The 24965-nt window shown below is 38.5% G+C and overlaps 1 protein-coding gene across 2 annotated transcripts in view; it reads right to left on the reverse strand.

The window, feature by feature from the left end:
• SMAP1 (small ArfGAP 1) overlaps nucleotides 1-24965 on the reverse strand; it is an 87908-nt gene that overhangs the window by 7018 nt on the left and 55925 nt on the right. For both annotated transcript variants that reach the window (XM_051613495.1, XM_051613494.1), the window contains 2 exons: nucleotides 13951-14035; nucleotides 5607-5734 (listed from right to left, as the gene is read on the reverse strand). In XM_051613495.1, the coding sequence (XP_051469455.1) occupies nucleotides 5607-5734; nucleotides 13951-14035 (213 nt within the window). The remainder of the gene's footprint in view (nucleotides 1-5606; nucleotides 5735-13950; nucleotides 14036-24965) is intronic.

The raw sequence follows: 24965 nt of genomic DNA on the forward strand, positions 1-24965 counted from the left end.
CTGCTGTCATCCATAGCTCACGTATTACCTGTAAAAGGCAATACCTATCCAAAGGAAGTTTTCACTGTGAAACACTGGTCAGATGTGTCAGGACCACAATTATGGTTGGTGAATCCATTACCTGACACTTCCCATCTGAATACACAAATAGCACACAGCTGACAAGAAGTTTAGATTAATGCATGAGATTAAAAATGCACATTTTCATTTTGGCTTTATTCTCCAAAAGACTACAAAACAGCAGATAAAAATAATGACATTCTCAATATTTTAAGTTGGTCTGACAGCTGTACAGTCCAGATGGCTTTTGTTCCTTGCCAGTAGTCCTGTCATTGGGCACCACTGGAAAAAGCATGGCTCCATCCTCTTCACACTCTCTCTTCAGGCATACATTGATGAGGTCCCCTCTGAGGCTCCTCTCTTCCAGGCTGAACAAGGCCAGCTCTCTCAGCCCTTCCTCATAGGAGAGATGCTCCAGTCTCTTCATCATCTTGGTGGTCCTTTGTAAGTTTATGACTCTCTTTTACTGGGGAGGAAAGAACTGCATATAGCACCTCAGGAACTGAGGTGAGGCTGACCAGCCTAGAGTTCCCCAGGTCCTCCTGGTCCTTCCTGGAGACAGGAGTGACATTTGCTTTCTTCCAGTCCTCAGGCACCTCTCCTAGTCACCACAATAATTTAAAGATTATCAAGAGTAGCCTCATGAAGATATTATCCAGCTCACTCCACCTTCATGAGTGTATCCCATCAGGGCTATAATCTATGTCCAGTTTGCTTAAGTATTCCCTGACTTGATCCTCTTTCACCAGGGGTATGTCTTCCCCACTCCAGCCTTTCCCCCTAGTCTCTGGGGCCTGGAATTCCTGAATCCTGGTCTTGCTAGTAAAGGCTGAGGCAAAGGCTGCATTCAGTACCTCAGCCTTTACATTTATGTGTCCTTTTGTCACGAGCACAACTGCTCATTTCAGCAACAGGCCCACATTTTCCCTACTCTTCCTTTTGTCACCCAGGTACTCACAAACCCTTCTGTTGCCTTTGACATTCCTTGCCAAATTCCACTCCAGCTGCGCTTTGGCTTTCCTGACCCCATCTCTGCATGTTCAGACTTCCCTCTAGGTACCTCTCCCTGCTTCCACCTTCTGTGTGCTTCCTTTTGGTGTCTGAGTTTGGCAGGAGCTCCTTGTCCATCCATGCAGGCCTCCTGGCATCTTTTGCCTGACTTCCTGCTCATTGGGATGGCCTGCTCTTAAGTTTGAATGAGGTGATCCTTGAATATCAATCAGCTTTCTTGGGTCCCTCTTCTCACCAGGGCTTTTTCCCATTGGAGTCTTTTAAGCAGATCCCTGAAGAGGCCAAAGTATTTTCTCCTGAAGTACAGGCTTGTGACCTTGTTTTTGCCTTTTGACCTTCACAACCCCAACCAAGCCCTTTCTTGTTTGCAAGTATAATGTCAAGCAGAGCACCTCTCTTTGTTGGCTCCTCTATCACTGGTGTCAAGAAGTTGGCATTGATGCTCTCCAGGAACTTCCTGGATTGCTTCTGTCCTACTGTATGGTCCCTTGAACAGATACTGGGGTGGCTGAAGCCACCCATGAGGACCAGGACCTGTAAGAGTGAGGCTTCTCCTAGCTGTCTGTAGAATACCTGATCTACTTTTTCTTCCTTCCTTCAGACTTAAACAGCTACCCACTACAGTCTCTGGTAAAAAGTTCCTCTTCATCTTTCCTGTAGGCCCCCTTGAAGAATTGAAAGCCCACAGTAAGGTGTCCCTTGAGACTTCACTCTTCTCCAGGCTGAACAACCCAAACTCTCTCAGCCTGTCCTCGTAGGAGAGGTGCTCCAGCCCTCTGATCATCTTCATGGCCCATCCCTGTTCCAACAGGTCCATGCCCTTCCTGTGCTGAGGACTCTAAAACTGGACATAGGACTTGAGGTGGGTCAAGACCTTCTGGCCACACTTGGCTTTCTGGGCTGCGAGTGCACATTGCTGGCTCATGTTCAGTGTCCCCACGTCCTTCCCCACAGAGTGGCTCTCAATCCACTCACTGCCCAGCCTGTATCCATGCTTGGGATTGCCCTCACCCAAATGAAGGAACTAAACTTTGCCTTTCAGGTATCTCAACATTTAGAAGCAGAAGCTACAAACAATCAACTCATCATATTAGAACAGGACTAAATAGCTCTCCACTCCTGCTTAAATAATGTTCACAGTAAAGAAAACTTCTGAAATAACTAATTTTTACATAAAACCAGAAGACTTTTGCACATTTTTGTCACCACAATTTGTCAACAAGTTGAAGCCTGTTTGCTGATCTATGGCCACCATGCTAGCTACACACATCTGGCCTCAAGGGAAAATTAGTATTTAAGTACATCCAATTATCTCAAACATACTACTACTTCATATGAAACTTTATCAGATGTGAATCATGAAGAGCATATATCCTCTCTATAAAAATGTATTTTTGTAGCTACCGAACCAATTCTCAGCTCCAATACAAAGCAATTCAGATCAGGCACACACATACAGAAACCCAAAAAAGTTTAAGTTGACTGGATTTTTGTATCCTGCTTGGAAAAAGACTTGCATGAAATGTTTCAGTGAATTTATACTTTCGAACTTAATGCTTCACAGTTCTCCCATCTTCTGCTCCCTGCAGGTTTCAATGAAGATAACACTTTTGCTGGAAGATATACCCATACTAAGTCTGAAATTAAAATCTGGCTAAAAGAATTTAGGAAATTGCTTTCAGTATAGCTATAAATGATGGACCTTTGCTCAGTTCCTATATAATGTTTGCTAACAAAAAATCTGTTCTAATAGCTATAGTTTAGCTATTTGGCCATATATAATTTAGCTCACTTCACATGGAAAAGCATCCCTAAATATAAAAAATGTATTTTTTTCCATTTTTTCTGTCCATGAATTCTCCATAACAGGTACATTTATACCTTATGCCTTTTAATGTTGCCCTATGGTAGGGGCTGTTTAAGTCAGCTCTTCTTAAACTCACTTGAGTTTGCTAATAGGCAAAATGCTAGGAAAAAAAGTTACTCATTCACATATTATTCCTTACTGGTCCTTTACAAATTCAAGTTTTTATTAGCATCCAGCTATACAGAACACTAAGAAGAAATACTCCTAGTGGTTTTGAAAACTGTAATAAAGATACATATCTGAAAGCAGAGTAAAACTGCGTATCATCTTGAATGCTCAAGTCATGTTTGAAAAAGGAAAAACAAATTATTTTGTTTTAATTTGAAAATCATGTCTTGGCTATGTCAATGGTCATAAATCCAAAGGTTTGCAGGCATCACATTGTTTCAGTCTCATAATAAAACATTCAAGCAGACACTTCTGTGCTACACAGTGCCATAAAAATGTGCCTCTAGAGCTAAACACCACCTTTCAGGTTAAGCTGGAAAAGAAAAGCAATCCTGTGAAAACCAACAGCCATACAGTGCTTCTACAAATCAGTTTGAGGAGTACCATTAAATTATTTTTATTGAAAATAGTTATCCTTTCTATCACTTTTTAATCCATTTAGTGTCATACTTTTTCTAGAAACTAGCACAATGAAAGACAAAGTACATTTCAAAACATTTCTCTAACAGAACGTCCTATAATCAAATCTTTATCATAGAAATGAACTTTAAATAATCTATGTTCTTTAACTGCTAACACATATAATTCAATATGCTTTAGCAGCCACTCCATTATTTAACCCATCACAAATCATCACCATCCAAGGAATCACCCTTCACTTTCCTTCTCACTCCTAAATACTCAGTCTTCATTTGGATTTCCTGCAGTCTACAGCTGAATCACTTGGTTTAACCAGCAGCTCACGTCACTTGCTCAGGGAATAAAAACAAGAGAAAGCTTTTCTCTTGTTTCCCAGGCAGCTCTCTTCTCCTCAGCAGATAGTAACTACATAGAAAAGTCGCTTCCAGCTTCACAAAAAGCAGGAAAGGGGGAAAACCAGAATTCAACCCTATTCATTACATGTGTTACTACCACAGGCCCATTTATTTTGCAGCCAAGTGGATTCTAGATTTGAATTTGCTCAACCTCCAAAGTGGATACATTAAAAAAACTCAATGAGGCTGGAAATGGGCTACTGCTTTTCACATCTAGCTCTGCAGGTAGGTTCATCTAGATCAATTTTGACATAAGGTGGTAGAAGGCAGACAACAAGCACTCAGATGCTGTCCTTTCTGATAATTTGAACAGGGACTTCCACAGGGATGATAAAATCTATACCAATGCTTTTCTTTGCAACGTTAGCTAACACATCCAAACCTAAATGCATACAGCTCATTTCCCTCACCATTTACAGGTGGCTTAAGGCAGGGAGGGAAACTTGCTCTAACTGTAGTTTTATTGATTAAAAAAAATGTGGCTACCTAGCATGCTGCACAAAGTCAGCCCTCAGCAGCAGGCAGGGGGGGAGGGAGAATAAAGCATAAAGAGTAAAAATTACAATCAAATCTGCTGAACAACATGGATATGCTTTGAGGTGACCACAATGACCAACAACAGAACATTTGGCAACAAAATTATGATATGCCAGTTCAATTAGAATTCCCTTGCATCATAATGCCTTCCATTTTACGTGTTACAAATAACTGCTGGATAAGGAGAAACAAGTACAAATCACAGATCCCAGGCCATAAGTTCAAGAACACATACAGTTCTTCCCAGTTCAGCTGAGCGAGACAAAGCCTTCTGCAAAAATAAGCTTCAAAATTACAATAAGAGGGCCCCACAGATGGGGTGGGTAGCAGAGTCCAAAGCTTCTCTCTTTAGAAGCCAGCCTGGGTAAAGAAGCCTGCACATGTGCATTCAGATCTGCACCAGCCACCTGCATCACTAACACCTTGTTCTTTGATGCTGACAGCTACTTTAAGAGAGCTGCAGCCATAAGCAGTTTCTTTGTGTGTCCCAAAGCTGCCTTTCTGAGCTACAGCAGGCATGGCAATGGGGGTTGCTTCCAAATTACGATGGCTGTAACAGAGGGAGCAAACTAGGTGCAAGGGTTATGCCACCCTTCCCTTGAGGAAAGAAAGGCATAGATGTTTCAAGATGAGATTCCGAGATTAGCCCAGGTAGCAATTTTAGTTTTTCTTTTTATCCATTCTAAGTATGAAGCTTGAGACCTTAAATTTTTAGCATCTCTAAGAGAGAAGCATCTGTTGTAGTCTTTCCTAAACATCAGCACCACAAGCAGCAAGAGATCTTTAAAAGTGCATCCCAGTAACATAAAATACAAATATATTCAGCAATACCTATTAAAAAAAAAGAACAAGACAAAAGAATATAAATTAAAAGAACACACAACTACCATTCACCAGGGTAAGGCAGAACCCAATTCAGCTGGATAACCAGGGGGAATCAGAATGGAAGACCACAGTATCTTCTAACTCTATATCTAACTAGTACAGAAGCTTGAAGGGGTAAGAAAGATACAGCCATTACAGCTGAATAGTCTCCAGCCATGGGTGTTGAGAAGTGTGCATTCCTTCTGTGTGAATGAACAGTTCCCTGAAGGAAAATGTGCACGTGCAGACACATATTTAGACACATGTAAGTAAATAAATTTTACCTGAGCAGGAGGTACAGCAGCTGCTGGTAAAGGATTAGAGATCATTGGACCAAAGATATCCAGGTCATCATTCAGGGCTGTGACAGCAGTAGTGCTTCCATTTGTAACAGAGGCTTCAGCTGGAGCATCTTAAAAAGACAACAGAATCACATTTAAAGAGAAAACTGTTCATATTTTAATAGCATGAAAATAATTAAATATGCCCATTGTCTCCTATCCCACCCCATCAAAGATGCATTAAATTCCTGAGATATTTTTCAGACTGTGATATTGTTCAGATTTTGTAAAAAGATGGTATTCTAGTGTGCTTCAGAAAAACAACCAACCACCACCAAAACAAAACACTTAAAGACTTCCCCAAGGACTGCCATGTCAACATATCAGTACATATTACCCACTTTTCAAGTATCTTTTTCAAGCACACCAACATATTCAGTGATAACTGAAAATAGATGTCTCAATGAGAACACTCAAACTTGGTAGCCATGCATCAGACAAATACACTGATCTGTGTTCTTCAATTAAAATTTATATTTTAGCATCCATAAAGTTATTCTTGATATGCTGATTTACTCAAGGTTTTATAAGTAAACTTTGCATTAGGAAAGTTCATCCTTACCCCTTCTTTAAAAGTACTTTACACTGATTTTATTCTATAGCTCCATATGAACACCCCTGCCTGGCACATTGGGGTAACTATCCAGAAGAATCACAGCTCTTGCTGATTCAGAGTTAACCTTCTACAGCTCTGGTACTTGTAACCACTTCAATACATGAACACATTCAGTGATTGATATGAAAATGGGTCTATGCAGGACAAAAACAGGGCTGAAGAATTATGCTTTAAGGAGAACTGCAAGAAAATACTTTAAAGGATGTAGGGATAAAAATATCACAAAACGTTTTTAAGGAGCAGAGCAACCGTTTCTCATTTGATTTTAAGCTGTGGAAAACAAGTGGAAAGAACTGGATAATTAATTCAATCACTAAACATATCAAAATTCAGCAGTCATCACACACAGACTTCACAAATACAAAGGTAAGTCTAGATTTGCCTGAACACTATGATGACTGCATAGTGTTAACAGCAAATTTAAGAAAGCTTTTTCAGGCAAAATAAGAAGTCTCAAAGTATCCAATACCTACTGAAGTCAGACTTCTCTGGCATTAAAAACTAGTTGAATTAAGTCAAAACATCCTCTCCAAATGAAGCATCACTATGACAACTAGCATGGCTGTTTATGTATCACAGGAGGTTCAATATTCTAAAATCCCTACATCATAGTACACTGAAAAAACTACCACTAACATCATAAAACAACTTCCTCCTGACGCCTTAGCATGTTTCAATAAAAAACTTCCTTCTAGCTGCATGTGTTGTATCCACTGTTCTCATTATTCACAGTAAGGTTCTGTGAAGCGAACTTTAACTTCTCTAACATCCTCATTAAAGGATTTGGGTTGGTTGCTTGTTTTAAAGTCACACAACTACACATATGTAACTAAGTTCTAATATATCCATTAGAAACTTCAGACATGCACTTAAAAACTAACACAGCAATATACTCCAAATTTTAACCACAACAGAGTACAGAGATTGCCACCTTTAAAAAGCATCAAGGACACAAAAACATAGTTGTTATATATTTCAGAAAATGTCACTGCATCCTCTTATTAACTGTAACAAGTCATCTTCCAGTGTCCTACAACCATGACAGTTATCTGCTTGAGTGAAAAAGTCCATTTCAAGAGCAGAGGCCAATCACTGGATATCAGCATTAACAGTTTAGTGATAACTCATGAAACACATCCCAGAGAAACATGCGAGTCTGAAGGCAGATGTGAGGTTTAAGCACTTCAAAGCTTCTAGAACTCTAATACAGACAGTTAGTGAGGATAACTGTGCTGACTGCAAGAACTAAGAGACATCCAAAGGCAAAATGGCCATGGGAATGCCTTAGCAATATTAGATCTTCTATGCTGAGTAAACAGTGAGTGGCTTGAACGATGACCATAGGAGTGAAATAGCCACCTCAGCCAATTTCATGACTATGTTGAGATTCGTTGGGGATGATTGCTGTTCCAGCAACTCTGAAAAACAAAGTCACAAACTCACCTATAATTATGACAAAACTACTTGTATCTTAACATAAAGGTCTCCTCCTTCCCTTATTTCTGTTCTGATGAATGGAAGTCAGTGGACAGCAAAATGACCACATAGATAATCTGCTCCACCATTCCACCCACACCAGTGCTCTAAGATGTGTGTAAATAAATACACTGGCAAGTTAAGGAACAAGCTTCTTTTGAATTCGTGCTGCAGACAGGCAGCTCTAAAACCATTTCCCTAAAGGTTCACTGTTTTAGATAAATTTAGGTATGAACTGTGCATAATTTTAATGCAAAAGGATTGTCTGGAATTAATAATTTAATGTTCTCATTTTCTCAGTGAGTCACATATATTAAAAAATAATTCTCATCATATTCCAATGTGGTTCAGTTTCCCTGAAAGTAAAAAACTTCAATATAGAAGATGGAAAATTTAAATGTAATAATTTACTAAAACAAGCATTTCACGTATTTGCAACATTCATGAGAGAACACATCTTCAAGAACACCGTATTTTTCAAGTATTTAAAATGCTGCTTAGAAATGAATACTGTGAAAATCCAGGGGTTTGCTACATAACTTCTGTCAGTGTAGTTATTTGGCAGTGTACATACCTTTTACCTCTTACTGAATTTTACACTTAAAATAAGTATCTCCCCATCAGTATCAGGGCAGAAACCAGATATTTTGAACTACTGTTTATCACGTAGCTTTAAGCCTGTATGAATACTATTAACAGATGATCCTGTCTTACTGATTTCTCAAAAATGTAATACTTGAAACATTTATATCTATTAGAAACCAACTCGAAAAACACTTCACCCGCAATGAAACCAAAAGGTCTCATAAAGAATTACATTTCAGAATACAGAAAAAACATAACAGTGTTTGCACTCCAGTTCATTACTTGTTGCAAAATTACCATCTTCATTTATATATATATATACACACACATACATATGCATGAAGACAGACACAGACTTTTATTTCAAAATAATAGTTCATACTTCTTATACAGAGATTAGGGATATTCCCAACTTCAACACACTAAACCATGGTTTAGGAAGCACTTCCTCCTTTCCGTCCTAATTTTAAAATATATGTGCAGTATAAGAAAGATAGTCCAGTGGAGTTCTGATTTACTCTAAGTATACTACTTTTTATTTAACTTGGGCTGCCTACCATTCCAAACCGATTAGAAGAGGTGGTTGTGTTGAGTTGCTGTGGCTCAGTTTTGGTAGCATGGGAGGGGCCCCGGGCATGGCTCCTGCGAGAAGCTGCTGGAATTTCCACCTGCTCCAAAAGTCTGGCCACACCTCTGGCTAAGGCTGAGCTGTCAGAGACAACGGATGTGCCACGAAGGGGAAACAAACCCCTCAGGGGAGAGGAGAGAGGGAAGTGAGAGCAACACCATTAATCCTTGGTATATTTATTTGTGCCAACAGTAAGAATGACCAGCAAAAGAGTGTCAAAGAGACAGCAAGGAAAGGAAACACCAAGAAAGAAGATCCACTCTTGTAGTTTACATTATGCTTCTGAAACTAATTTTCTACAGGGGAAAACTATTTATAAGAACTTTGTTACTAAGCTGCCATGCATTTTTTATATATAAGCATTTATGACAGCCATTCCAAGACTTGCAATAGAGGGAGAATATGCACATGATTACTTATTACACTATATTACTAGAAAGGCAGGACTGAGATAAATAGTTCAATACTTTAAACAAAATGTGGGGCAAAGATAGAAACAAGGTTCATCTGTCTGAATTCACTGTGGAGTTATTTACTGTACTGCATCAATAAAGTTTTATTTACTGCTAAAACCTTTGCAGAAGTGAAAAGGCATTCATAGGGAGGTCATTTCTGCATAATGCTTATTAGTATAAAATGTGAAAAGCCAGAAAACTAAAAATGCTGTTTGCGTCAAGTGGTTCTATATGTATCCTTTTCAGGTAGATACATTGCCTACCTAAGCACAGATGTAACACAGCATCAACACCATTAAGCCTTAACACGCTTACAGGGCTCAAGCACTGTGCCCAAGCAAACCCCATTAGGTTCAACAAGGCCAAGTGCAAGGTCCTGCACATGGGTCAGGGCAAACCCCGGTATCAATACAGGTTGGGGGATGAAGGGATTGAGAGCAGCCCTGAGGAGAAGGGCTTGGGGGTGCTGGTGGATGAAAAGCTGGACATGATTGTATAACTCTATGAATGTGCACTCGCAGCCCAGAGGACCAATCGTGTCCTGGGCTGCATCAGAAGCAGCGTGACCAGCAGGTCAGGGGAGGTGATTCTTCCCTTCCACTCGGCTCTTGTGAGACCCCACCTGAAATACTGTGTCCTGCACAGGAAAGACAAGGACCTGATGGAGCACAATCTGTGGGCTGGAGCACCTCTCCTGTGAAGACAGCCTGGAGAACAGAAGAGTCCATAGAGACCTTATAGCAGCCTCCCAATACTTAAAGGGGTCTTATGAGAAAGATAGGTATTAACTTTTTAGCAGGGCCTGTAGTGACAGGAAATGGGGTAATGGTTTTAAGCTGAGAGGCTAGATTTAGGCTCGATATAAGGAAGAAATTATTTCCTGTGAGAGTGGTGAGACAGGGGGACAGGCTGCCCAGAGAGGTGGTAGATGCTTTATCCCTGGAAACATTCAGAGTCAGGTTTGCTGGGGCCTGATCTAGTTGAAGATGTCTCTGCTCCCTGCAGGGAAGGCTGGACTAGAGTAACCTTTAAAGGTCCCTTCCCAGCCAAAGTATTCTGTGATTCTGTAAGTCTATTATCTATATATGCATACATGATACTTACGTATTATGTACTTAAGCTCTTCTGCTTAGGACTAACCATGCTGCTCTGGCACTGACCAACAGTACTGACAAAAATGCATTTCCCAGTTATGCAACATTCAGCTACATTTCATACCATGACTGAGCTCAAAACTTCACAGCATTCCTTCAGATAATACTTTGCCCACACAAGCAGATAAGCAGCTTTTAGCATATCATACATTACCTCCAAGCATGCTGGGTAAGTGCCCCACACATCACATTCAGTTAACAACAACAACATAGTACATCTGTTTTCTTCTGGTCATTCACTGTAACTTACTGCAATGGTTATTCCAGAATGTGCAATTGTCTATTTTATGAAGGACACATCTAAACACAGTAAATGATGCAGAACATATAAAGTGGGCTTTCCTTCTTTCTGATAATTCTGTAAGGTAATATACTTTGAAAATATTAATTTTTCATTTTTTGGTATGTTGAAGTAATTTCTAAGTAATATACTTGGCAGACAGATCCAAAATTGCCTGGGTAATATTCCAAGCAAGATTCCCACTATTGTACACAGTTATCATATAGTTTTTTACAAGTATTTAAAAAAACTCTATTTACACCAGCCTGGTGTAAGTGGAGAGATCTACCTTTTTAAGACAAAACCCCAAAAAGGAGCACAGAGTATAAAGTTAACACCAGAAATACCAAAATACAGCACTGCCAATGACTCAGGTGCTGAAGAACTCTGGTTCATACATTGTGACTTTCAAACTGAAAAATGTTTCCAGTCCTTCTCCTATTAAAAATCAATGTTATAAAATCCCATATCATTGATTTTAGCATCAATTTTAAGTCCCTGCATTTTCAACAGGTCACTCTTCCAGTGTTGACAAGATCAAAATAATTTTAGAGATAACTAAAAAAGCAACTTCAGTTTTAACTTACAGACACAGCCTGTGATTTCTCACAGCTTGGGAAAAGAGAAGGAATTTGGGGTGTCACAGCAAGAACACTAACACTATTGCTTGTGGACAACGTAGAGTATTTAGCAAGTACTTGTCCACTCCCCCAGCTTTCTGCATGTGGAGTTCTGAACAAAAATCTTCTCTGAATCAAAATGCCAAGAGCCACGAATGTTGCTGGACTATTAAAAACTGAATATCCAAACAGCATCTCAATAATAAATGCATTGAACAGGAATTCAAAGGACCATATGAATCTATTTTTAAAGGCTCAGAAGAAACATACACATGATAGTTCAGTGACTGAGGATATTACGCCTCTTCTGGTATTACAAGATTTAAAAATATAATTTGCCTAGGCATATTATCTTGAGAATTTTGCCATTTGTAAAGAAAAACAAAAACCAATATATTTTTTAGAAAATTGTCTTGTCTACCTATAGCTTTCACTGGGTAAATCCTGTCTTACAAGATACTTACCCAAACTGAGCTAAAAAGGGCAATGACCCACAGTTTAACCTCATACCCTAAGCCAGCACTGAGGCTTAGCGGAGAAGCTCTGCAAGAAGCCAGGCTGCTTTGAAAGCCAAAATTATTCTAGCGGGACTTGTGATCTATTCAAAATACTTACTCTGCTATCCCAAGTCACTCTGATCTGCCCTAGTAAAAGCTGCTACTGTTCTTCACTTGCAGAAATGAAGTCCTATGAGAATGAATTCTCATTAGAAACATGTCCACTCAGTAAAAAAAATAAGCTATGCAATCATACTAATTTTAATGCTGTTTGATATGACATATCAAACATCTTAATCAGCAGTAAGCCACTGCAGCAACAAAGGCAAATGGGATTCTGGGCCATATCCACAGGGGCATCACTAGTTGACATAGAGATGTGATCATCCCACTCTACTCAGTGTTTGTTTGGCCACACCAGGAGTCTGGGCCCAGCTGTGATCCTCACAATTAAAGAGAGACCCAGACAGACTGGAGAGGGTGCAAAGGAGGACCATGAAGATGGTTGAAGGTCTGCAGAACCTGCCCTGTGAGGAAAGACTGAAGGAATTAGGCCATTTCTCCCAAGAGAACAGAAGACTTAAGGTGGGATCTCATCCCAGTATGCCAGTATTCCCAGGGTAGCTACACAGGCAACAAAGGCTCTCTCTTCACAAGGTGCCACACAGAGAAGACAAGGGGCAACAGAGAGGTTTCATCTCAACATAAGAAATTCTTTATAGTGAGAACAATTACTTGAACAACCTCCCCATGGATGTGGTAGAGTCCCCATCACTAGAAGGAGGCAATCAAGACCCAAAAGGACAGGATGCTAGATAATTTAATCTAGGATCCCCCTCCCATGGGCTGGACCAGAAGGTCTTCTGAGGTCCCCTCCAGCCCAGGCTATTCTATGCTTCTATAACATACTGGGCTGAAGTGATCCTTCTTTTAATATTATCTGAAGTAGTCTACTTCAGACATTAATTAAAAGACAACTCTCCAAATGAAATATGCTTTATGCCATCATTAACACATATCTCATTTGCAGCTCACTGGATTCCAAGTACTACTAGCTTATTACACTGCCTTTCAATTTGTTATTTAAAAGATCTTTAAACACACCCTCCTCTAAAATTATGGGGTTTTAACATACAAATTATAAACCTTGCCCTTTGCATATCTCACTGAAGAAGCACAGCTGTTGAACACCAATTATAATACCCTTTCTATTGCATATTACATTTCAAGTCAGCCTATGTAATACAAGTTCATTATTCTATCATAAAATAGCATTACCAAGATCCTTTTCAAATTATGACTAAAAAGATACAGAAGCAATCTCAAAACCACATATTGATTAAGTCTTAGTTCTTAAATTAGGTTGTTGATCTGCTAAAGGAAAATAAAGGAGAATCAGCTTTCCATCAAATTCTAAATTACTTCTTATTTTAATAGGTTCATCTGTAATCTAACTTATGCTCTATTAATTAAAACTTGCTTGCCTATGGTAGCAGATTACTTGGAATGACATACAGACCACAACACACACTGGTACAAAAATAGTATTTTATAGCCAGTCTACCTTCAGGGGGGAAATAATATACATTTTGTAAGATAGTGTGAATTCTAAAACAGAGAAGACGTTTACTGTTTTATTGCAACATTATTCACACCTTAAAACCAAAAATCCAAAAACAACAAAACATTTTTCTTCTAAGCCAAGATTTTAGACACAATCCACAAGCCCTTTGAAGATCACTTTGGTAGCTTCCCCTTCCCATAGGAGCTCATTACTGTCCTTAGCAAAACACAAGTATTGATATACCCAGATCCCTATGGCATTCTCCTTTACAGTTTCAAATTCATAGACTCAATCTTATGGTTTTCAAATTCAGCTAATTATCAGTAAACACAGAGAAAACAGAAGTATATCTATTAAAATATAAAATACTATCTGTGCTTGATTAAAAAACAGGTAATTATGTATTGCTTACCAAGTCCTAAAAGGTCAATAGTGGGTTCTGCTGACTTTTTCGGACTTGCTTTAGCTTCTGCCTGCTGATCCTCCTTCTTCTGTGGCTTTAAAGGAAAAAAAAAAGAAAGGAACACAAATAACCTTTCTGAAAAAGATATAGTGCTTTAAAAATCCTCATTAAAGATGCTGCTCCAGTACCAGCAGTAAAAACAATTTTCTATATTTATCATAATTAATGTGATTTGTAATGAAATAAAATTGTCATTATGGTCATAAGGGATGTGGCAAATGACTGTAAAAAATTATCCTTATACCTTCACTGGTAGGTAATCAATTTTTAAATAAATCTATGTTCCAGCATAGGTTAAAAATAAGATGAAATCTTAAACTGAACCACTGTGTATCGTGAACCAGGCAAAAAGCTCTCTATAATTTGATTTATCAACTAATTTCAGCATCCAAGTTAAACAATTCTGCAGCATTAAAAAGAAAAATCTTCACGTATTTAAAAGCTTAAATTTAAAAAGTAGAGGCAGACTATTGACATTATTTAGCCTCCTGGAAAGAGCACCTGCAGAACATGCAGACTTTACAGATGCTAAGCACCAAAAGACACAACTTGTACTAATGACCTTTTTCTTTTTAAACCTGAAGGCACACAGCAGCGTTCTTCACCTCTGGAAGAGAACCCCCAATCTTTTCTTTCCCTAGAGACTTCAAAATGTAAGATGGTATTGACACTAAGTTTGGTTATGAAAATGACTTCATAAATCTGTTTATAGTTCTTCTCATACCAGTATCAGGCTGATCAGCCAAATCCATCACAACATCAATTTTTAAAATGAACACAAACTGCCTTATAGCAGTGACATGATGAATGCATCTCTTGCATGCACTTACTCCATCCTCATCAGAAAACCATGAACTGGATTAGTTGATCAATGAGTACAGCCTTTAACTAGACCAGATTTCTGAGTACCAGTGGTAGAGTGCTGTCAGGCTGGGCTGACACAAACAGAACCTGCTTCAATCCTACCATTATCACCCCCATTACTCAGCTTTGACAGAGTCATTGACCATTCAACATAAAGTTTTCTACAACTGACCATAGCTCAGTAAGTATGCCATAAAACTTAATTTATCATTATGAACATCCATCAGAATTAAGAGTATTTCAGAATAGAATTTATCATAAAAATCTGTACATCTGGCTCTTCTCCAACTCTGTAAGGAACACCACGGCTCACAGAAGCTGTGAAAAGAAGCATTTCTGACACGTTGCTTGATTTCATGAAACTGACCTTTTTTTTTTTTTTGCCTAACAGCTTAACCATTCTCAATGCAGAACAGCTTCTTTAAACTGAAAACCAGAACTGTTAGAATTGTATTAAATGTGAAACTTTTCATTAATCCAGATCAGATTTATGATAACTACCTAAAAACACAAGTCTGAAATAAATTAGCTTGACAAGGTTGGTTTAGAATGCAAACTTTCCACAGAAACCAACACTTTTCCATACATTAGTAAGAACTAAAAAGAATTCAAATAGCACTCTCATTTAATAATTCTTACTGTAGCAAATTAATCTCATTACCTAAAGAAAAAATTTAAGAATGCAGGATGGATAATCCACTTAGGGCCTCTGCTTTGTCAAATGAACATTTTCAATAATTATTCAATTCATATTTCTGCTTCATCACTCCCTAAAAAAGGCAATGAAGATAAAAGGTATAGTTATGAATTTCTATAGAAACAAGATGCTTTAAGATACTCTTTTCCAACACCATTACTGTGTTTCTTGATTTGCAGTTTCTTTCTCATTTTGCTCCCTTGCCAGTACGTAAACTAATATGCTTTAAGGTTACATCATGGTTAGTTACTTTAAGAAAGACTGAAAAGTCATTTTCAAGCTTGATAGTATAGCAAATATTTCTAGACATTAAAACTGCATTCATTTCCTTGACAGAGATCTTTGTCCTTATAGCACTATTCAGCTGCTTCACAGCTACACAGTTTTCAGCAACATGCTCATCTTCACTTTCAAAAAAGAAAAAACGCTGTTAGTCACCCACAATTTACCAATACTTCATTGATACAGTATCAGTCACACAAAGCAACATCCAGCAGCTATCTGGAATAAAAAAAAAACAACCAACCTTCCTCTTACCTCTAATTTTACCTGCAATACTCTGTTGCTCCCTCCATTTTCTCACCATAACAAAACATCAGTTGCTGGAATTTCCTATTCTCCTGTCTGAGACTTCAAACAATTATAAAATTTGGTATGGCTTAATTTCTGGTTAAGATGTTGCATGCCACATACAAGGATTTTTGTGCAAATTCAGAAGACGTTTGGTGTTTAAGGTCTGTCATGATTCAGAGATGGACAGTGACTTCTCTAAAATCACCTACACTTAGGCATACATTAAGTGAGGCTGGCACTAATAACATGAGTTAGAACAAGAGACTTGCACACACACAATTATTCTTAATTTAAGAATACCTAAGCAACGCCCCCTTAACCACACTGTTTCTTAGGTCAGTCTTGTCCTCTCTTTGAACCCATGCATCTTGGGCTACCTGATTGTCCTGAGATATACCTGAAGAAGGTATAACGAAAAGCAATGCCTCACAGAAGCATTCTGTAGCAGAGATCATGCCATATTTCTGGGTCTGGAAGAGGGGACCTCCAGAGGTCCCTGCCAGTCTATATAGTTCTAGCAGAAACAAGATGCTGAAACTTTCAGAGAAGAATGAAAGGGGAAGCCACACTGGGAGCCGCTGGAAAATTTTATTCCAAATCCTAAACAGAATTGTGATGCTTAGTTTCTTCTGAGTAGTTTTGCTCCAACAGGACTCATACATGACTGAGCTTTATGTGGCGAGAGGCCTTTTGAGATGTTAAAGCTAAATATTGTGCACAGCAAGCAGAGAAGTGTGCAACAGGCAAAAACTGCCTGGGAAGGCAGTGACATTTCTTAATGTTTAATTTGGTGCTTTGCTTTATCTAAAAAGTGCCACATTTTGTAGTAGTGAAACATAGCATGAAAAATACTTGGGAATCCTGGTGCACTAAGATTCATCTCAGTTTCTATTCCTAGTCTGTATGACTCCCACAGAAATTATTTTTAAGTATTGACACCAGTACTAGATAAATAGTATTATTATTTGTTGAGTCCTTTGGAAAAAGGCTGCTTAAAAAGAGAAAACTAAGCAGCATGAAATAAAATAAAAATAGCATTAAAAAACTGCTATGAGAAAGCCAAGTTGAAGGGAACAGGTATACGATTTTGTGCATTTATTTTCCAGTGGAGCCTTCAAGATTACTACGGCTAGTTCCTACGACATTCAAGGCTGGCTTAGCAACTTACATGGCTTTGTTAAGTTGTGTGATTATAGCACTTCCTTAATATATTTACTTCAGGTCACATATTAACAGCTTCTCATTCAAAATAATCTTTGTGCTGGAATCACAGAATCATTTGGGTTGAAAGGGACCTTAAGCATAATCTAGTTCCAAACCCCGTGCCATGGGAAGGCATATATTGCACTAGACTAGGCTGCTCAAATCCCCATCCAACCTGGCCTTGAACACTTCCAGGGAGGGGGCACCCACAGCTCCTCTAAGCAGTCTCTTCCAGTGTCTCACCACCTTCACAGACAATAACTTCTTCTTAACATCTAATCTAAATCTACCCTCTTTTTGCTTAAAACAGTTCCCTCTTGTCCTATCACTATAAGCCCTTGCAAAAAGTCCCTCCCCAGCTTTCCTGTAGCCCCTTCAGATGCCTTCCAGCCATTATGAGGTCCCCCCTGGAGGCTTCTCTTCTCCAGGCTGAACAACCCCAACTCTTTCAGCCTGTCCTCACAGGAGAGGTGCTCCAGCCCTCTGATCATCTTTGTGGCCCTTCTCTGGATTCATCCCAAGAGCTCCATGTCGTTCTTATGTTGGGGACTCCAGAACTGAACACAATAGCCCAGGTGGAGTCTCACAAGAGCAGAGGGGAAGAATTACTTCCCTTGATCTGCTGGCCACACTTCTTTTGATGCAGCCCAGGACACAATTGGCTTTCTTCTCTGGTACTAGTACATTCTTCTGAAACACTGTCCCTGCAAACAGCAAAGCATGAAAGCATTTTTGATATGCAAGCCTTACATTTCCATTTTGCACAGTTGTGATCAACAGCCACTACACTGTATTTCAAGATTGCTCTCATTTTGGACTATATTGCAAATAAGCAACAACTTCTGCCTTAAATTATTCTGACAACATTGCAAACAGTTTATTTGCAAATATCATTGAATTAAATTGAGGCCAGAACAACCTTCAAGTCAAGGGGGGGTGATCCTTCCCCTCTACTCAGGACTGTTAAGGCTGCATCTAGAATGTTATAATCCAATTCTGGGCTACCCAGTAGAAGAGAAACACTGACTTACTGGTGGAAGATCAACAACAGGCCACAAAGATGATTAAGGCACTGGAGCTTGTCTTATATGGCTGACATCTAGTACTGTTCAGCCTGGTGAAGAGAAGGCTCAGTGCAGTTGCATCAATGTATACGGTGCATACAATGTATACAGAGGTACTTGAACACCTCTCCTATGAAGAACAGTTGAGAGAACTGGGGCGGTTTTGTCTTGAGAAGTGAAGGCTGAGAGGGGATCTTATTAATGTAAATAAATATCTGAGGGGTAGGTGTCAAGAGGAAGGGGCCAGTTTCTTTTCAGTGGTGCCCAGTAATAGGACAAGGAACAATGGGTATAAGCTAGAGCACAGGAAGTTCCACCTCAACATGAGGGTAATGGAGCACTGGAACAGGCTGCCCAGAGAGGTTGTGGAGTCTCCTTCCCTGGAGACTTTCAAAACCCACCTGAATATGTTCATGTATGGCCTGCTCTAGGTGATCCTACTTTGGCAGGGAGGTTAGACTAGATGATCTCTAGAGGTCCCTTCCAACCCCTAACATTCTATGATTCTATGGCGGGAGAGTGTGAAGAAGCTGGAGTCAGGCTCTTTCCAGTGGTGCCCAGGAGCAGGCAGGGGGCACAAACTGAAACACAGCAGGATCCCCCTAGACATCAGAAAACACTTTTTCACTGTGAGGGTGACTAAGCACTGGCACAGATTGCCTAGAGATACTTAAAAGCTGTCTGGATATGGGCTGGACAATTTGCAGTGTGACCCCTGCTTAAGCAGGGAGTAGGACAAGATGACCTCCAGAACTCCTTTCCAGCCTCTGCCGTTCTGCAATTCTGTGATTCTCAAATGACAGAGTGCACAGGAATTGTCAGCTATTTTATCCACTCTTGGCAGATGTTTTTGCTAAGGCTGAAGGTCTTCCATGCTTGCATGTACCCTAACTAATAATCTCTTACTTTTCCCAGTGGAAGGAGCTAAAAGCAGTATCCTCTGGACTACTGTAATTTCTCGGGGGCTCATCCAGTTTTGCTGGTGTGATGTCTAATGCATAAAAACACTGTTTCGGGATTGGTTTCCTAGCAAAAATTTTCCTTTATGAGTCATCATGCCTTCTTACTGGGTTTTGTCTCATTTGTATCTGCCATAACCGATTCCTGAAGCCCTGAGAGATTATTTTACTGGCAGCTCTTCAGAGTGCTTCAGCAGCTCAGCATGAGTATCTTCTGCAGGAATATTATGCAATATTCATACTCCATACTTAATGAAAGGAAACACAGAAATACCATCAAGTCCTACTGCAGGAAAGGCAACAGGTGCTCTCAGGATCCCAACTGGCATGTCATGCTGATAGTATGGGAAGGTGAGTACTTAACAGGAGTCAAGAAAGAAAGGAGTTTTTATTCTGTCGTCTGATCAGAATTTCTATTTTTATTCTTCTGAAAAGACTGTGTGATACATAGGACACTAACACAAGTGCTACTCCTTCATAGAATATCTAAATTTTTACTCTATGAATTGAAATTAGACTAATTCTCAAAATACTAGATAATCATGTGGGTAACGTTCTCCTAAGACCTGTATTGACTGCATTTTATTACAAATATGCAAGGTAAATGTATGTGGCTGTGCACTAAAAATTGATAAAGTTGCTATCGTGGAAACAATTCCCTCAAATTTTCTGCTCTGATTCAATTCTCTACTTAGCATCCAGTGCATTTTATACCCTAGTCAAGCTGCATGTAAATCCTGCCTGCTGTACATTGATAATAAAATTAAAACATACCATGACAACATGGCACTAAAACTTTATCCATAAGTAGCCTTTAGGTAAAAAGGCAAATCACCTTTCAGTATCTACAGAGCAAAAGTTTAAAAAATAGTTAGGAATTTCCATTACTTTACATATAGCAAAATTTAGAGCTGAGAAATTATGTCTACAAGTAAGAATGATCTCTTTCCTATTTAAAACAAAAAAATGGTAATACAGAAGTGTGTATTTGGATCCTGACTTAATTTCCAGCACTTTCACTGTAAGTCAATTGGCCTGAAACCTGCAGATAGAACTAGGTATCTGCTGGTAATCTGCATATATCTCTACTTTATATCCTGCTCAACCTTAATGTTTTGTGCTAAGAAACCATCACAAACAAAATTCAAAAGCAGACAACCGTGAAGATCAGGCCATCTGTAATTTATAACAATTTTATAGCAAGAAAGTGCATGAGCCTACTTTAACAATTTTATGTAATGCAATTTTCTTAGACTCAAATTGAGCTGATGCCTTTATTAGTGGAAGCTGTACCAGCCTGTCTGCTTGTAATTCATAGAGATACTGGCTATGATGTAATCAATCTTGTTCACTTTCCTACCATTAGGAAACTCATCAATCTTGTGATTTCACCTCTTAAGATTTTGAAATATTTTCCAGTATGTCAGGTTTGGTAGAAAAAATTTGCAAAAATTTCTACCAAAGCTTTATTTTGCTCAAATTCTGACTACACCCTTACAAGATCACTAGACTATAATTGTAGGAAACTTCCAATTTACCTAAACCAAGAAAGATTTTTATTCCATCATGAAAGAGTAACTTGTAATTCAACAACCTACATTTAACACTGTACTGCTGTTTTTCTTCTATTATTCTTTCTTTATTCAATTTTGTGCAACAATAAAAGTTACCTGAGGTTTAATTTGAAAAATAGGGTAAGAACACTAGTTTAGGTAAGCAAAAAAATATATATAATTGTCCCGACTAGGTCTCAATTTAAAAACAAAGCTCAGTTTTCTACAAATCAATATTACCTTTTATTGAACATTCCCAATGCATTGCTCTCAATATGCCACGAATAACATCATTCTAGTTCAATCTAATTTATGTGAAACACTTTTCTGGAGTTGGCTGAAACAAAATAAATCAGCAAGTAACAATTACTCTAAGCACACATCAAGTTATTTGGTCCATTTTACATTTGTTTCTCTCTTAAGTGTTACTCTAAAGCAAAATTTTAGTATATAAGTATGTTTCCTTTACAAGGACAAGAGAAGTGAAATCTCCTTTATACCATATATTTTGCAAACTAATTGCTTGTGTGGGTCTGGATGGGATGCAGTCAAGCTTTATTCACAGCAGTCACTATGTTTTTGATTTGTGTATAAAACGGTGGTGGTAACACACCAGTATTTTGGCTCTTGCTCAGCCGTGTTTGCACAGCATCAAGGCTTTTTCTCCCACTCTGTCCCCACAGTGAGTAGGATGGGTTGAGTAAGAAGTTAGGAGGGGATATAGCCCAGACAGCTGACCTGAAATGACCAGAGGGATGTCCCATACCACATAATGTTGTGCCTCATGAACACATCCTATCAACATACGCAATACTGATATAATACTTAAGATAATCCATCAGCCTTTGTTTTGCTAGTTAGAAAAAGCCGACCTTTAAGCATCTCTTGTTTAGTAAATTGAAGGACTAGAAACACACATATATATACACACACATACAGACAGCAATACATCACTGTTGTCGATCCATCTTCATATCCACCTTCTTTTTCCTTTCTCTTGTGCTCTACAGACTTTGCCAAGCAGATACAAGGAGCACATCAGTCAGCTGACCTCACCCTACAAATCTCTGTCTTCCCATCGAGGCTCAGTGCACACAAGCTTCAAAGCCCTGAATCTGAGCATTACAGTTTTGCAGTAGAGTCATCTAAAGGTAAACTCCTACTCCCTAGAATGGGCAGCTAGGTTTTCTCCCAGAGACTTAGCAAGTCTGCAGGAGATGAGTGTGAAGAACTTTCAGCAACACCTGAAGTATAAGCTGCATACTGCAGGCAGCCCAGTGTCAGCCAGACATTTAATCCAATTTTGTTCTGACAGCTATTTTTGGAGATACCCATTAAATGAGTAACTCATTCTGCCTCAGAAAAATTGAAAAAATACAGAAAGCATTGCCAAGTCAATCCTCCTCCTTCCTCTGTACAAAGATTACAGTACAGCACACACAGTGCTGTCTACCAAGGCAAGACAAAAAGGAGGGTCAGTACCACATGACTGACTGTCACAAGCCTGTTAAATTTGTCTTCAAAAGAGGATGCTATGAGATCTATTGCTGGTGTTACTCATGCTCCCTTTTTCTGTGAAACAACAGCTTGTCCCCTCTAAGCACTGTGCCCGTACACACGTTTGGCTTCCAAGTTCAGAAGAAGACAGGTAGGGGAAGACAAGAGGGAAGTGGAATGCTTTACATCAGCTGACTAGATGGACAAGAACAGACAACAAACTTGAGGTCTTCTGACAAGTGTTAGACTTTGAAGGAGAAAAAGATCAGAAAATTCAGATCTAGTAGCAACCATAGTATTCTTCAGTTAACCCCATTCTTTTTAATTATTATTGTAGCAAAAAAGGAAAATAATACAAGTCTGTGAAACTATTAAGGACAATGCAATCCTTTCAGAACATTTTTTAATATGACCATACACTCCAGAGCCTATGGTCAGTCTAAACTCTGCATTTATGGACTACTCTTCTGCACACTGCTCTTCACCAGATTACTCTCCTCTGACAGAAGCAGCTGAGGGCATTCTGCACTGGAGTTGACAACAGGGAAACAAGCTTGTTTGGTGAGGTCTGGTTCAAAAGTGCCAGCACGCAATGAAAATACTGTGGTTGTTTTTCATTGTAAATGAGTGATTTGGAGGGAAAAAAAAAAGAATAATCTTATGTAATTAATTTCCCTTTTCTCCTTCTCTGACCTTATGCTAATTATCTTCACATGTACAAACTTAAGAGTTTAACAGTTCTAAAAGACATGACAACCAACAGAAATATGACCCTCCCCACCTCCAAATACTTTAAATGCAAGTGGAACTTTTGCAGAATTCCCTACTACAATATATTAATGCAAATAATGTAGCACATTTCAACATCAGAGCTTAGGATTAACATTTACCTTATTCTTAGTTACACTACCCAAGAGCATTAGAAGGGGCAGCATCCATGGTGCAAGACAGAAGCCAACTAACGGCTCTGAAGTAGAAAAGTTCTTCAGAGCACTCATAAGTTACTACTGTAACTATCTCTTCTATTTTGAAGTGAGTTATCAGTCACTGTCAAACAACTGATCCATCAGCTGTCCAGTATAGTTATCTGTTTCTATTTTCATACTTAAATATTACACACAAAAATGCTTCTCTATAGGTTTCCTCAATTTTTTTACTTCAATGAAAATTCACATGAATCTAGAACGCAGTCTGTTTTATAGACATCAGACCTACTCATGCATTTCTTATTTCTATACTCTACCTTAACTACAAGAAGCTTAAAGAAAGCTGAAGATCCACCAAATAATTTTGTGAAAAGCACTTCTAACTCACTTAAAAGCAATTTCCAGTTTACTCACTAGAGCTCATAGATGTTTCTATGGTCACTGAAAAAAAGTCTCTCTTTGCTCTTATTAAGCAGGAATTACATGCCTTGTGCATAAATTAATTGGATCCTTTCCCTCTTCATTACCTGCTTGCATTAAAACTTCAAGACAGCATAAACATTTGAGAATTCCCATAGGAGAAAATAATGTTAATAATTTACTATAAGCTTGTAATAGGTTTGTAGATATGATTTCTCCTGACAGCTCATATACTTCTACTGTACAAGTTAGTTAGTTGCTATCTATTGAAAGAATTACTCACCTAGGTATCCCAGAATTTGTTATAAACATTTTACATGTTTTGTATGTAACATGTAACATGTAAATTAGTAAAAAATAATTAATAATACTGAATTTAAATCACATTTCTGCTTGGCCTCCTATAAGATGCTAGAATTATTCTTAGATTTGCAACTGAATATGAAGAAATTTAGAAATCAGACTAACTCTTCAAAACTTAGGCTACTCTTAGCAAGCGATTAACTTCTATTTTGTCTAACTACCAAAAAAGTCAGAAAACAATATATATTGAATCACAAGATCTAGTATCTTTATGAAGTTGTACAGACTACAGCATGAGAGGAAAACCAGCATATCGACAAAAAAAAAGCTATCACTCATATTTATAAAACTAGAATTACCTCAAACAAGCAGCTAATCCAAGGAGAGAATGGACGTTTATTACTTAAGAGTCTATTGTGATTATTCCCACGAATCACTCTCAGACACTGAACTACACACACTGATGTAGATCACCTAATTTAACTCATTTATACCATGCAAACAAACAAAATTGAATTTTCTTTTTTTTGTTTTGTTTTTTTTTATTAAATAGAATTGTGGATACATGAAGGTCACTCAGTCAAAATATATTCCCAAAGGAAAATATTTTTAAGCGTTTTTTAAATCTACATTTCCACTTTAAAAACCTGGGTATATGGATTTGATTCGATTTTCACAGCTAGGGCAAGGTACTTGTACAAGACTATGTAAAACATGTTGTAATTTTAGTCATTTGAATCAAAAACTTCATGGATCTAACAGCTCTTATTACATTAATATGATTTTATCTGGGTCTATGCTAACATGTTAACAGTGCCTACCGAAAGTGGACTAAGACTATTCCTTTTGCTATCACTTATTGAACACCCAGTTCTACCTTTTTATCTTATCTAAATTTAAAATGT

This window comes from Apus apus, chromosome 3 (assembly GCF_020740795.1).
Source record: "Apus apus isolate bApuApu2 chromosome 3, bApuApu2.pri.cur, whole genome shotgun sequence".
NCBI classification, from domain to species: Eukaryota; Metazoa; Chordata; class Aves; order Apodiformes; family Apodidae; genus Apus; species Apus apus.